Source organism: Arvicanthis niloticus, chromosome 15, assembly GCF_011762505.2.
Source record: "Arvicanthis niloticus isolate mArvNil1 chromosome 15, mArvNil1.pat.X, whole genome shotgun sequence".
NCBI lineage: Eukaryota > Metazoa > Chordata > Mammalia > Rodentia > Muridae > Arvicanthis > Arvicanthis niloticus.
In genome coordinates this window covers 43811748-43824944 of record NC_047672.1, presented here as the reverse complement: position 1 = coordinate 43824944, position 13197 = coordinate 43811748, and the positions used below count along the sequence as shown (strand labels likewise).

At 43.5% G+C, this 13197-nt stretch overlaps 1 protein-coding gene across 1 annotated transcript in view; it reads right to left on the bottom strand.

Annotated features, from left to right (window-relative positions):
• Wnt2 (Wnt family member 2) overlaps window positions 1–11123 on the bottom strand; it is a 42839-nt gene extending 31716 nt beyond the window's left edge. The window contains exons 1-3 of the mRNA XM_034519218.2: window positions 10722–11123; window positions 8465–8691; window positions 3635–3912 (exon numbers count right to left, since the gene is read on the bottom strand). Of these exons, the coding sequence (XP_034375109.1) occupies window positions 3635–3912; window positions 8465–8691; window positions 10722–10804 (588 nt within the window). The 5' untranslated portion in view covers window positions 10805–11123. The remainder of the gene's footprint in view (window positions 1–3634; window positions 3913–8464; window positions 8692–10721) is intronic.
• Window positions 11124–13197: the final 2074 nt, after the last annotated feature.

Sequence of the window (13197 nt, the reverse complement as noted above, 5' to 3'; positions counted from 1 at the left end):
CAAAACAGTCTCTCTAGCTTATTTTTTGTTGTTGTTGGCTTTTTTGATTTTGATTTATTTTTGTTCTTTTAAAGGAGAGAAAGAACAAAGTTGGGTGGGTGGGGTGGGGAAGGAATTGGAGGATTGGAATTTATGAATAAAATAGATTGTATAAACAAATTTAAAAGTAAAAAAAAAAATTAAACAAAAAGCGACTAACCGCATGCTCCCTGTAGAAAGTCTCTGAAATAAAGCTATGCGGGGAAATGTCATCAGTAAAGCCACATTCCAAGGACAGAAACTGCTGTTTCTTGTGCTTTTTAGTTTTTAAAAGAAATATAGAAATATTGTTTGTTTTTCTAGAGAATTCAGAAACACAGACAATACGAAACTCTGGACAATGCCTACAGGTAGACACAGCTGTGTTTGAGCCTCAAGCCCAGCATCTTAGTATAGAGTGATCCGGGGTTAGTCACCTTATCTCCTTGAGGGTAATGATTTCACTTGAAAATTAGAAATATTCATGCTACTTTTTATTTCTATTAAGATTTGGAAAGCCCTATTATAAAACACTTCCAAAGACCTTTTAAATGAGCAAAACTATGCCTGTTTTATTAGGGCATTAGATTGTACAGAAGATGAGTCCGTAGACAGAGTAACTGAGTAAATCCTATGTAACACTTTGAGTTGGCTTTTGACCAGCCTCTCTTACCTGAGTTATAAACAACTTTGACTCCACTGATGTGCAAAGAGACTTTCACTGAGCATCTACGACATGAGGGGTCTGAGCTGTTAGCTTATACTCTGCATATTTGTTTCACTTAACATCTCATCTGACTAAACCAGTGAGCAAAGCCACTGTTACTGCAAGATGAATCATCAGGTGGGTCTAATATTAAGATTTATGTTCTTTCTATTTTCACCATAATAAGAGACATGTTTTGGAAGTATGCTTAAAGACTTCTGTTATAGAAATTCATACTCTTAGGGAAATTTCTAGAGTCGTTGAAGGGCAGTATTTGATTCAATTGATATTCTGACTTAGATTTGCTTGGGGAAGTTTAATGAACTTGTGATTATTTCCTCTTAGAAAATAAATAGAGTAATTTAAAAGCCCTTCAAAAGCTCAGGAAAGAGAACAAATGGTGGCTCTTTACCAGGTGTTGTTTGCTGGTCATTAACTAAAACTTATCTCAGTAGAACTTGGAGGTCTTCATAGTGTGGCTTCTTCAGATCTATAAAGAGTGGCCTGGGGAAGCTGTGAGAGAAGTCTTAAACCCAATGAACTTAGTTTCTAGCTCCATTTGGAACCAAAAAACTAGACTCAGTGAAAAGCAAATCTCAAGTGAACATGAAAGAAAAAAAATAGTGATACAATCTCTTAGAAACGGTTAGAATGAATGATAATGCAAGTTTAGATGGTATTACAAAATAGAAACACATGAAGGTGCTCTGTCCAGCTGTCATAATAAATTAATTAAGCTTTACTTATTAGGGGAAATTGAGACGGAAATTGGGTAAAATGTGGATGGCGGCGTTGGGTTGTGACTTAGCATTGCCTAAACAGATACGTCTGGGAACAAATGGCTTTTCTTTCAAACAGAATTTGTTATCCTCCCCACCCCCACCATTACTCTCAGTTTTTAAAGGGAGCTGGTGATCATATCAGACAATTTGAAAAACACTAAAACTCAACAGAAGGAAAAAAATGGAGCCAGTGTTGCTGTCAGCTCTGGGAGGCTGGGCATTTCTAGAGCTGGGTCAGTTGGCAACTTAGCTCAGAAGGACTGCCCAGCCTTTTCTCCTTTTGATTCCACAGATCTTCCACTGGTAAGAAGGGGGAGGAAGGGCTGGGGGTCTAATGACCGCAAGAAGAGAATTAGAGACCCATGTTTATCTCAATACATTTGCTCGCATTGAAGTTCATATTCGCTGACATCACGTCTCTCCTTGAGAAAGTCTGCCCACCCACCATTAATTAAAGCCACATTTCAAAAAGTCAGTGTGTGCACTTTTATCCCAATCAAAAGTAGCCTCCAAAGTTTTGAGGAGTAGGCAGGAGAATATCTGAGGCCCGACAGCTGTTCACCTCTACTCAGTGAACCATCATGTGATTTACATTAAAACACTTGCTTATTTAGGACCTAGCATTTAATAGCTAAGACCTATTACTTTGAAGATTAGAGCTATTCAATGTCTAATGACACATTGTAAGAACATTCTTTTGGGCACAATGTAGTGTCATATAGCCTATCTTTCTAAATAGAGGAGTCAAGTTAAAATACCCACTCAAATAATTAAGCAGGGCACTCTTATTGAAGACACCACACTCTATAACTTACATGTGCTCTATTGATGACAAAACAAAGATCAGTATAGATTATTCTTATTTAAATCATTGTACAAACAACCAGTTACCAATTGTAGGATTGCTCAACCACTGTCTATATTCTTGGCAATGGTCATGATAAGTTCACAACTTCATGCAAATAAAGATTGTGAATATTTAAGTCCAAAAGTATGATTTGTAAACAACTCAGGTCCCACTTATTCTATTTTATGTGCTAACTAAGAGTCCCTTTCACCCTACTTCTTCTTTAAATGAGATTTGCTCTTTTCGGGAGCCCAGTCAAAGGATTTCACCCAAAAATTGATCCGTGTTCTGTTCCTATCCTTTTTTCCTCCACATCTTTCAATTTTATGCTGATCTCCCTTTACAAATTAATATCAGGCATATTTAACATTTTATTGACAAAAGGCAATTTTGGCTATCTGTTTCCTTGGGCAATTAGATTATCTTATAGTGGATAAAAGCAAATATTTGTTTATCACATCCAGTTTCTGCTTCCTGCCCAAAGACATGGATAACATCATTCTGGCTCTCTTGTTATTTCCTTCCAGGCTGTCTCCTAAACAATCCTACCTCATTCATACATCTGAACATAGACATTGAAGCAGTTTAGTCCTAGGGTGAAGTACCCTGACCTAGCAGTTGAACCTGAAGTCTAGCCCTGAGTTCTGTACCAACGCTCACTAAGTGCATTAGGGGACTTAAGTTTCCTCATCCACCAAATGGGTGTTTGAAGGTGATTGCAGACTAGATTCCTGTAGACTGTGAAGTTATCAGGATGAAAGGATAGAGTGTCTCTTTAGTTCTCTCACTCAGCCAGTACAAAACCAAAAAAGGAGGTTTATAGCTAGTGTCGAGTCTGGCTCCAAAAGAGAGTACCCCTGAATTTAGGAGAATCCAACCCATCATGCCTGGTGAATTGTTTTCATGGAGTATTTAGGAGAAGATGTGCTGGGTATCAATGCTCCATACAAGTATTCAAGATGCTATTGCTATACGGGATGAAGAACTAACTGGCAGGTGATCTCTCTTGCCTGGATGCTACACTGTCTAGAAGAACCGTAAAACTCACTACACTTTTAAAAGCAATGGGTGGACTTCTTGAGCTCAGCTCTTGGAAAGAAGGTGGGACATGGGGGGGTGTCTCAGTCCAATTGGTGGTACTCTTTAGAACATGTGATCCTGGGCTGGGGAGCCCGTGGGGAGCTCTGATTGCACAACATTTAATCAACTAGGACATCTTAAGATAAGAGCTGTGAGTCACAAGACCACAGGGTCCTCAGCTGAGCAGGGTAGCAGCCATACCTTCCTTCCAGCTCTGTTGTTGTGAAGGTTCATCAGGGCTCTGGCGTCCTTGCCTTTTCTTTCCTTGGCATCTACAAAGGCGCGGGCGAATTTGATCCCATAGTCAATGTTGTCACTGCAGCCACCCCAGTCGAAGGTGCCTTTGCTGTCCTTGGCACTTCCTTTCTTCTTTGGATCACAGGAACAGGACTTGAGTTCTCCTTGGCTACAGGCCCTGGTGATGGCAAATACAACGCCAGCTGAAGAGATGGCGTAAACAAAGGCCGATTCTCGACTACCTGAAACAAAAATGCTTTTCTTAAAAGCAGTCAGAGAGCGTCTCTCCAAGTGTTCTGCGTGGCTTTTATATGGTGAATTGCTTAGTATTTTATCTCCTATGGGTCTTTTTTAGAGCCTAGGCAATTTCTCTAATATGAATCCCTTACATTTAGTGGAGGGTTTGGTCCATTTAAATATTTATTGGCCAACTCTTCCTTAATATGGAGTAGAAAGGATGAAAAATAGCCTTGCTTCTAGTTTCAGCAAACCACATTCACCCCCAAACTCTACATGTCCCAGAAGAGTAGAGCAGGTGTGAGTCACCTTAGTTTCTCCATCTGTAAAACAGTCTGAATTTTACAGTTCTGCCATTCATTCTGTTGTACAGTTTAGAAGCCATGATATCACAGCCTGGGAAAAAACTGTCAAGATAGACACTATTGGGTGTGATTGTAGTCTTGGCTACAATGGGGTGAAAGACTGCATGAACCCAAAAGTTGAAGGCCACAACAAACAAATACATTCTCGAAACTCTAGGCATCAGCAAGGACACTAGGGCAAATTTAACTTACTGGCAATGAAATACTGAAATCTAGGAAATATTGGGGCTAGGGTGGGAAGAGAATTCAATCAGTCACTATTCCCTGGTATTAACACTGGACAGCTGGCTTGCCATCAGCTTTCACAAGTAATTGAAAGATTGTTGAAGGTGATATGCAATATCCTTGAGTTGCACACTGTGTCTAACTACTAAGGTGATTTTTGTTTCCTCTGGAACACCTGCACTAATCATTGGTATCGGGTCAGAGACAGTGAAAAGCCTTTGCTTTGGTTTTTCTGGAAGGAAACAAATTTACCGCCTATAATTAGACTTGGGCAAGAACCCTTTGGGGGCTTTCTTAGACTTGTTCTTTATTAGAGAGCAGCCTACTTTCACTTACAGGCTGAGAGGTACATATTTCAGTGCAATAACTACATTAAATTATTTTAATAATCTGTAGTAACTCATAACACGGTGTTGTGGTGGAGTGACAGATATAAGGCTCTTTAGGGTCTGGGTGCACCTCATTTTTCAAGTAGAACTGTATTTCATTGTTACTAGCATGGCCTTTTATTAATGGTTGCTGCAGCAAATATATTAACAATCAAAATAGAAGCTGGACGAGCTAATGCCAAGGTAAGGCAGAAAGCAGAGAAGCGTTTGGCGAGTCAATCTGTCAAGACCAGTGTGACTTTTTGAACCACACAGCTGGGAGAACAGCCTACGTTTTCCCGCATTGAAGCCTTTCTCGTTTCCACGTGCCACTCATTGCTACAGCTTACTGTGCATCCCTTGCAAAATTTGCTTTGCTAGTCTCCTTATTAAAAACCATTATTAAAAAACTACACAATATTAAGTGCCAGTTACCTTAGACATTCAGGAATATATCCCTCCAAAACTCTAGTCATCATAAAGGGAAATGATTATTTCTAGGATAACCACTTAAATAGATATTTGCCTCAGGTGGCAAGTCGTGCTGTTGAGACTCTGGTCTCAAAGTCTGTAGGCTGATGGGAACTGTTTCAAAAGCCCTAGCAAATGCTGTAAGGCTCACACAGGGGCAAAAAAAGAATACTGAGAGATGGTGTCTGATCTGGCTTAATTTTACCTCCAGGATTCTAGATAAGTAACACCTTCATTATATATTCATTTTTAATCATTTTTAAATAGTCCTCGCTGATGGCTGTCTGTTTTATCATTCAAAGTCAAGCTCAGGATTTGGAATCCAGTATCCATACTTATAGATACTGAGAAATATATGAGAAATAATTGTATATGCTTAATGTATTTACCACTAATCTCATAGTGTGAGTGAGAAATTTTGTAAGTGATAAAAAGCATAGGCGAGGTGGATCATAACATGTTAGGGTCACATAGTATTTTGAAAGCACTAGAGAGGTTTTTGAGATGCAAAACTCATCCCTCCTGCAAATGGTAAACAATCTCATTGACTTGTTGAACCAACCAAACCAAACCAAACCAAACCAAACCAAACCAAACCAAACCAAACCAGTAGTTTTCTATTTGTTATTAGTCAAACACATTCATTAATAATATTTACTTAAATAAGTATATTGCACATGACTTTTTGTTCTGCCTCCAGATGTTGTGGTAATATGCAGATATGGACTTGAGATGTTTTCAATTAAGTGTTTTAGATGATTCACTGAAGTGTTATGTGTGAAATAGTAGCACATTGCAAGATCTGGCTTCATAACAAAACAAACTTTGATCACGGGATTCTTAGAAAAACGGATGCTTTTTCAGGTTATCACAATTGAAATTAAATCCTAATCTAAATGCTGATACGGTTGCTTCCTAGTGTGCTACTGTTGAAACTACTGTCTTTTAGGATGGAGATGCATCAGTAGTGTCAACTGGGTGGGCAGGCAGGGTTTATTTCATTTGGAAGGATTTTACCTAGGATGGTAAAACCCTGAGCTAGAGTTTCTCAAGGGTTGTGGACTGTCCAACTCTTAAAGAAAAACCAGCACTTATCTTCTGTTTACTGTCTTGTCTTCCTTTGTCTTTTCTCTTGAAATACAAGGAGGAACTGTAATCTCCCTTTGTTTTTTTAACCCATCCTAGAATTTCAGAGGTTTCTACTTAAAAGACTATTTGGGTTTTTCCACTACCTGTGAAAGAGTAAATTCTAAATGTTTAAAAAAGTTATTCTGTGTTGCTCGGGGACTCTAGGGCTCCCCAATTCCCTGTAACCATAGGGTTTTTAGTAGCAATAATGACCTACCCTTCATCTCATCTTCCCTGATCATCAAAAGGTACATCTATGTTTCTAACAGAGAATTTTTCACAACCCTAGATTGACATTTCCTTCTAAGTAATTAACTGGAAGAGGGTTTTGGATCACTTCATTGGAATCTCATGATTATTTCCAGGCTGGTAGCCCAAATTCAGCCCCTCAGCAAACCAATACAGAATCATCACTGACAGTCGCTGGGATCTGCAGAGATGTCTGGAAAGATGTTGGCTTTCTGTGAAGGGTGAGAAGAAATCCTGTGGTGTGGGGATTTTAAGCTTGGAGCACCCCAGCAAAGGGCTCCGTATCATCGGTAGGAAGTACCAACTGTAATCCCTTATTTACCTGAGGCCTCAGTTTGTTCAGTTTTCTTCTGTTACCATCTCTTCTTCTCTCTTAGTAACCCTGCAATGTAGTCTATGAATGAACCCTCATCTTTGAAAGATCATTTATTGAAGCTGTTTTTTCTTAGGTCAGAGGCATGGCTCAGCATGAAATGGTTGAGTTGACTCTCCGGGACTATCAGTTAAAGGAGAGAACCAAATCCTGAACCCTGTCTACTCACCTCCACATGCCCCACCCCTGCCCAGAAATAATAATACATTTTACAAAATTTAAATTGCTTCCTTTCATCTGTGATTTCAAGGCTGTTTGTTTGCACCCCTCCATAAGCAAAGGACTTCATGGACCTTCAGGTTAACATTGTAATGAGAAGTTCCTCACATTAAAAATAACTGGGAAGTCTTGATCTATTTTAACGAGGAAAAAAAACCTTACAAACCATACAGTCTACAGTGAATTGCCATGGGACATGTGCAAATCTTCATTGACAAGGTCCAGCACTAATTGATTTACTGGTGAACTACCCTAGGAGAAGTCTTAAAATTCCACGAGGCTGACATTTGCTGTTACCCTTTCAAAAATTTTGCGATGTCATATCGAAACTCTAAAAGGAATGCATAAGAGTATAGTTCTTAAATGAGAGAAATAAATTGCAGAATATCACACAAATTAACTTTAGGGAGACTTTCGGAGTGAGAGGACTACGCCCTTGGGGGATTTTAGAGCCGTTCATTTATGCATTTGGCCTCATAAAACCCTAGGGCTACACAGATGACATGACAGAAACACCCTCTGTTAGGCACTGCCAAGTGTACAGCCTGGATGATTTTCTTGGGACTGGAAGGGACTTGGGTGGGCAAAAACAAGTGTAAAGTTCTCTGTCTCTGTCTTTGCACATAGACAGTTGTATTTCTAGTCAAATTTCCCACTAACGAATGGGCAGAGTTATTTCCTGAAGAAGGCTACCCTTGCCAGTTTAGTGGATAAGATGAGTATTATTTGAAACTAAAAATTGATTTTAATTCATTTTCTCTGATTATTTGCTAATAGATCACTAGCTTTGAGTTTCTTTCGATATCTGGACACTTAATGGCTCTTACTATCCAATTAGGAACATTTTAAGTCTCCAAGAGAAAAAGAAATCTCTGTATTTACAGTTGTTAGTCCTCTTTCATAAATACTTTTACTGTCTAACATGTAGCTGGAAAAGTGACAGGTTCTCACTACAAGTTTAGATAGTCAGTCATTGTAACAAATGAATGCGACCCACAACACACAGGCACCAATCAGTGCAAATAATACAGGCTAGTCCCTGCCCTTGTGGAATTTACATTCTATGGAAAATACTGAATAGAGTGCCAGTAAGGATGATTGGGGAAAGGTGGGTGTCTTTGAGTACAGGTGCAGGGAGAACCAGGAGAAGGAGACTCACTTCGGAGGAGGACCCGGCCAAAGAGGCTGTGATCTCTGTCCAGGGTGTTGCAGTTCCAGCGATGCTGGCGGAACTGGTGCTGGCACTCTGCTGTCCACTCAGCCACACCCAGGCCAATGGCACGCATCACGTCTGGGTGTCGGTGGCACAGCTGACGTTGGCGGCTCACCAGGCCTGGAACATTGTCACACATCACCCTGGAGGAGCCACCTGTGGCTCTCATGTACCTGGGGAAAGGCCAACAGAAAGGCAAAGTTGATGTTAACAGACAGGTCGGACTTGGTGTTCCCCAGGAGACCATTTGAGGAGGAATTACTGATTCCGTTGTGACATTGGCAAGAGGAGCACAGCCAATGACCTGGTCAAAGTTAGTTCCCTATACAGTGATGATTATCTCCCAAAGCTGGAGCCACCAAATGATGCCTTGGACGGGGAGGCAGAGGCAGGAGCATTGTGAAAATGGGGGCTCGAAGGGGGTGGGGCAAGTGGGTTTGGGAGAACACAGAATTTCAAAGAAGATTGCCTTCAGTGATGCCATATGTCTGCCTTTGGCTTTGAAGGAAGCTGGCCTTTAGAAGTTCCTCACTCCCATTTGTTGATCCTAAATGCCTTCAAAACTGCCAACACTGGTCCTATTATCACCTGCTGGGATCTAATGCTACAGCTTCTTACAAATATGCTATTCTCTCCATACTAAAGAATCCTCAAAATGGTTTTCTTTTTTGCCTCTTTTTGGCATTTATAGAAACTTTTGGGGAGAAAAAAAAACGTTTCTATTGTTATCAAGAGCACTAAATATTAAAAAAAAACCAATCAGCATTCTAATTCCATAAAGTATGGAGTTTTTGAAAAAAAAAAAAAACTTTAACAAAAACTTCCATCTCTAGGCAGACGTTCTCCATTCATTGTGAACTGCTTAGAAAGATACCTTTTATACAACCCAAGTTGCCACAGGTATCTTTTGAAAGTGATCAAACAAGGAGAATACCTTTTTTTTTTTTTTTGTATTTCCATTATTTTATATGATCATAAAATCACTGCAGCTGTGACTTACAAAAATATGTATTTAAGGGACAGCTGAGAGACAGTGGGACAAAATGCCCAGCAGTAAATAATGTGGATACACACATGGAAACAGAAATAATCATTTTATTGAAAAATGATCAGTCTGATAAATCAATCTTTGATCCTTTGTCAGCAAGGTCAAGCCTAAAGGCCTTCCTGTTCACTGAATGTAGAAAGGAGCTGAAACACCTCCCCTACCCCCCCCCCCCATCAGTGCTTTGCTGTTTCTCTCAGGCACTCTGGTATCTAAATAGTCCACTGATTTTTATTTTGTCCTGTACTGTATTTGGCTAAGATCCATCGTTGTCACATACAAAAGAATGTGTGTGTGTGTGTGTGTGTGTGTGTGTGTGTGTGTGTGTGTGTGTATCCAGTCTTTCTGAATTGTTATCAGAATACTTTAATATCTGCTCTGGAACTTAACGTACAAGAACGTTTCAGAGCTCAGAACTCCATCTCTTTTCAAAGACAGAAAGTTGAGAGATGGAGGTGATTTCTAGATAGGCAGAGCATGCTCAAAGTAAATCTTACATCAGCATACAGAGACAGCAGCAGAGTTATACTTTAGGAAGAGAGTTTTGAGCAGGGTAGCATAATGGGTACTTCAGTCCCAGTAGTTTTACATCCAGGCAATAGTCTCTACCTGGGGGCTGCTTCATTGGGGTGAAGCACCAGGAATGCGGAAGAACGGGAAATAATACAAAATCACAGACTTCAGGTTCTACAACTCCAACAGCCTGGATTGATGTCTCTTGAGGCAGTTTTTGAGGTCGTAGGGGTGGGGGGTGGCAGCTGTAGTTTTCAAGGTGAATTCACACACACACACACACACACACACACACACACACACACACACACACACTTCGCTGCTAGAAGAACAGCTCAGGCTAACACATTTCTCAGTGGAATAAGGTATTGGCTGCTTTTGCTGTCACTCAGCTGGCTCCAAACAACCAAACATTAAATCCCTCATTCGTGGGGCATGTGGATTGTTTTGGAGTTGTCAAAGCTAAAATAGGTTTTTCAGAAAAGCAAAGGGGTTCAGTTTAGGATGCTGTGATAAGACATAGTTTTCCCAGAATCCACAACTGCCAGGACTGGGAAAGAACCAGGGAGGGTCTCTATGACCAGTAGGGTCCCCACTCCCATCTCCAAAAATCCATCAGCACCGCGCCCATATGCGGGGACTTACCACCATGAAGAGCTGACCTCAGGGGTGAGCCAGGTCAAGAGCAGAGGGAGCCAGAGCCAGATTCCACCGAGAGGGACGTTCATATTAACCCCCTTGAGTCTACATCAGGTCAGACTCCGTGTGCGGGCGCCATGCGTGCCCGGAGCAGAAGCGCTCAGCTCCGGGAGCGCCTCGTCACGGCTGCCGGCGCCTCTGCGCCCCCGCCCCCCCGCCGCTCGCGTCTGCGGCTAGTGGTGAGACTCACTGATAAAGTTTCAAAAGACGAGCCCAGCGAGCGATAAAGGGCAGCCGGGGCCGCCTCGCCCACAGCCAATTCCCCAGGCGCTGCGAGCGCAGGCAGCCCCGTGCTCTGCGTGCCTCCCGCGCACCCTGTCCTTTCGGTTCCCCGGCAGGCGCAGCCAAAGAAGGGGGCGCCTGCGCCGGGCGGGGGCGTAGGGGGCACTGGGTTTTATAGAGGAGTGGAAGAAACGATAGCAAGAGATATCTCCGGGTGAGGAGGGGCAGAGGAGGTTGACAAACCTCGGAGTGGCCCGGGCGCATCGTAGAGAGGCAAATGCACCTTTTGGGAAGTTCCTAGCCAAAGAGCCACAGTGGGCTAGGGCCACCACCCCAAACATAAGCTCCGCGTTGTCAAGGCTAGCAGTTTCTGGTAAACTGAAGTTCTTGATCCAGCACTATCGGGCGTGTGCGTGTTTGGGGGTGGGGGTGGGGGCGGTGAGGAGATACAAGGAACCAAAACTGATTTCCAACGCATTGCTTTGAGCACTGGGAGATACTCATGGGAATTGGGATCGGCAGTGTGTGACCACTCAGTGTCTGGCCAGGTTGAGAAGGATAGCCTAGGCCTCGGAAATGAAGACCTATGGCCCGGATTCCTGCGTTCCATCCGTGGAGGGAGTTGGGGAGAGGGGCTGGGACCCAGGAGATTGCAAGCAACAATTTCAGTCTAAGTGCCCTTGGGAAGGCGCGGCTTTTACGCACGGCCCAGCCCCTCCTAAGGGAGTGCAGTAGATCACAGAGGGACTCCCAGGCAGCCAGGTATCTGCTCCCTGGGTTGGAGTGCATCTTTCCAGGCAGGGTGTCCAACCTGTGCGTCTGGCTGAAGTACAATGAAAGTACAGTGACTCGGGACCTCAGACCTGGGTCCCGACAGAGTAGAGATGGGGCTTGGGCCCGAGGGTGGAGCATCTTGAACAGCAACTGGCTTGAAGCCTCGTGGTTTATCACCGGAAAGGAAAGACCAGGAACTTACAGCGACCTTGAACTGTTCCATTGCTCTTTTCCTGGGGTGGGGAGCCCACCACCACCACCCAGGAGCGTGCCCGGTGGGGAATGGGGAGTACGAAGGGATTGTATGGTCATGGTACATAGAGCAGGCATGAGTATAGAAAGGATAACGGTACTCCCCACCCCATCCGCATCTTCCACCTCTTGGGCCAGGATTCGCCAGAACGTCAGCTATCGCCCAGCACCGAGAGCAAGCGGTGAGAGGCTGGACGAGGCACAGCTCAGAGATGCCAAAAACCTGAAAGATGCTGTCATCGCCACCCCTTCCCCCTCGCTGTCCGTGGCAGGTCCGGCCCCTCCCAGGCTGACCCAGATACATCCCCTTTTGGGTCCGGAAAGGGAGGAGAGGGAAACAAGCACCGCGCCACCCACGACTCGGGAAGAGCAGGGCTCCGCGCCAGAGCTGCTCCATATCACTGGGCTGCGACCCAGGGGAAGTTCTGCTTCGTCTTCCCTGGGCGAGGGAGGGGGTGAGCTGGGCTCTGAGAAGGAGCGCATGCTGACAGGGGAGGGCCGGGATCGCTCCCAACAGCATTACCTCGTGCACCTCAATTTATGGTCACCAGTTTCTTCCTGAAGGGAGCAGAGGAACGAGCTAAAATTTATTTTCACCCGCCATTCTCCTAAGTTTGTTGAGGTCCTGAAGTTTCACTTCTAGCAGTAAGTGAAACCAGGCAATGGATGTGATTTTTGGGGGAAGGTAGGCAGGTTACATCCTTCCACTGTGGACAATGAAAACGTTAACCACTTTCGAGACTCCAGCTCACAAGTCCCACCCATCCCAGCACATAGTGTCCTCACAGCTCAAGGGCTGTTAGAAACACATAGAGTGTGACCATCGTTAGGATCCCATCCTCTCCGCCCAGGGAATTATATGGCCAGGAGACCTGCCCTTCCGTCGATGGTGAGGCCAATGGAATGACCTAAACCTGAAACAGGCCTCCTAGAAAAGGGATGGACCATCCTTAGAGCCAATTAAATCCTCCCCAAAGAGCTTCACGAGGAAGCGCCACATGCCTTGCAGAGTACAGATCAGTTCTGGTCAAAGGCAAAAGGCTAAAAAAGTTCAAGAAAGGCTAAACCCAGATGTGCAAAAAGGCCCACCCAAACACCCCTTCTGACCTGTCTGGAGGCAGTCTGGACCAGATGACTGGTCTCTTCCAGATCTGTGATTCCACTTCTCTCCCTA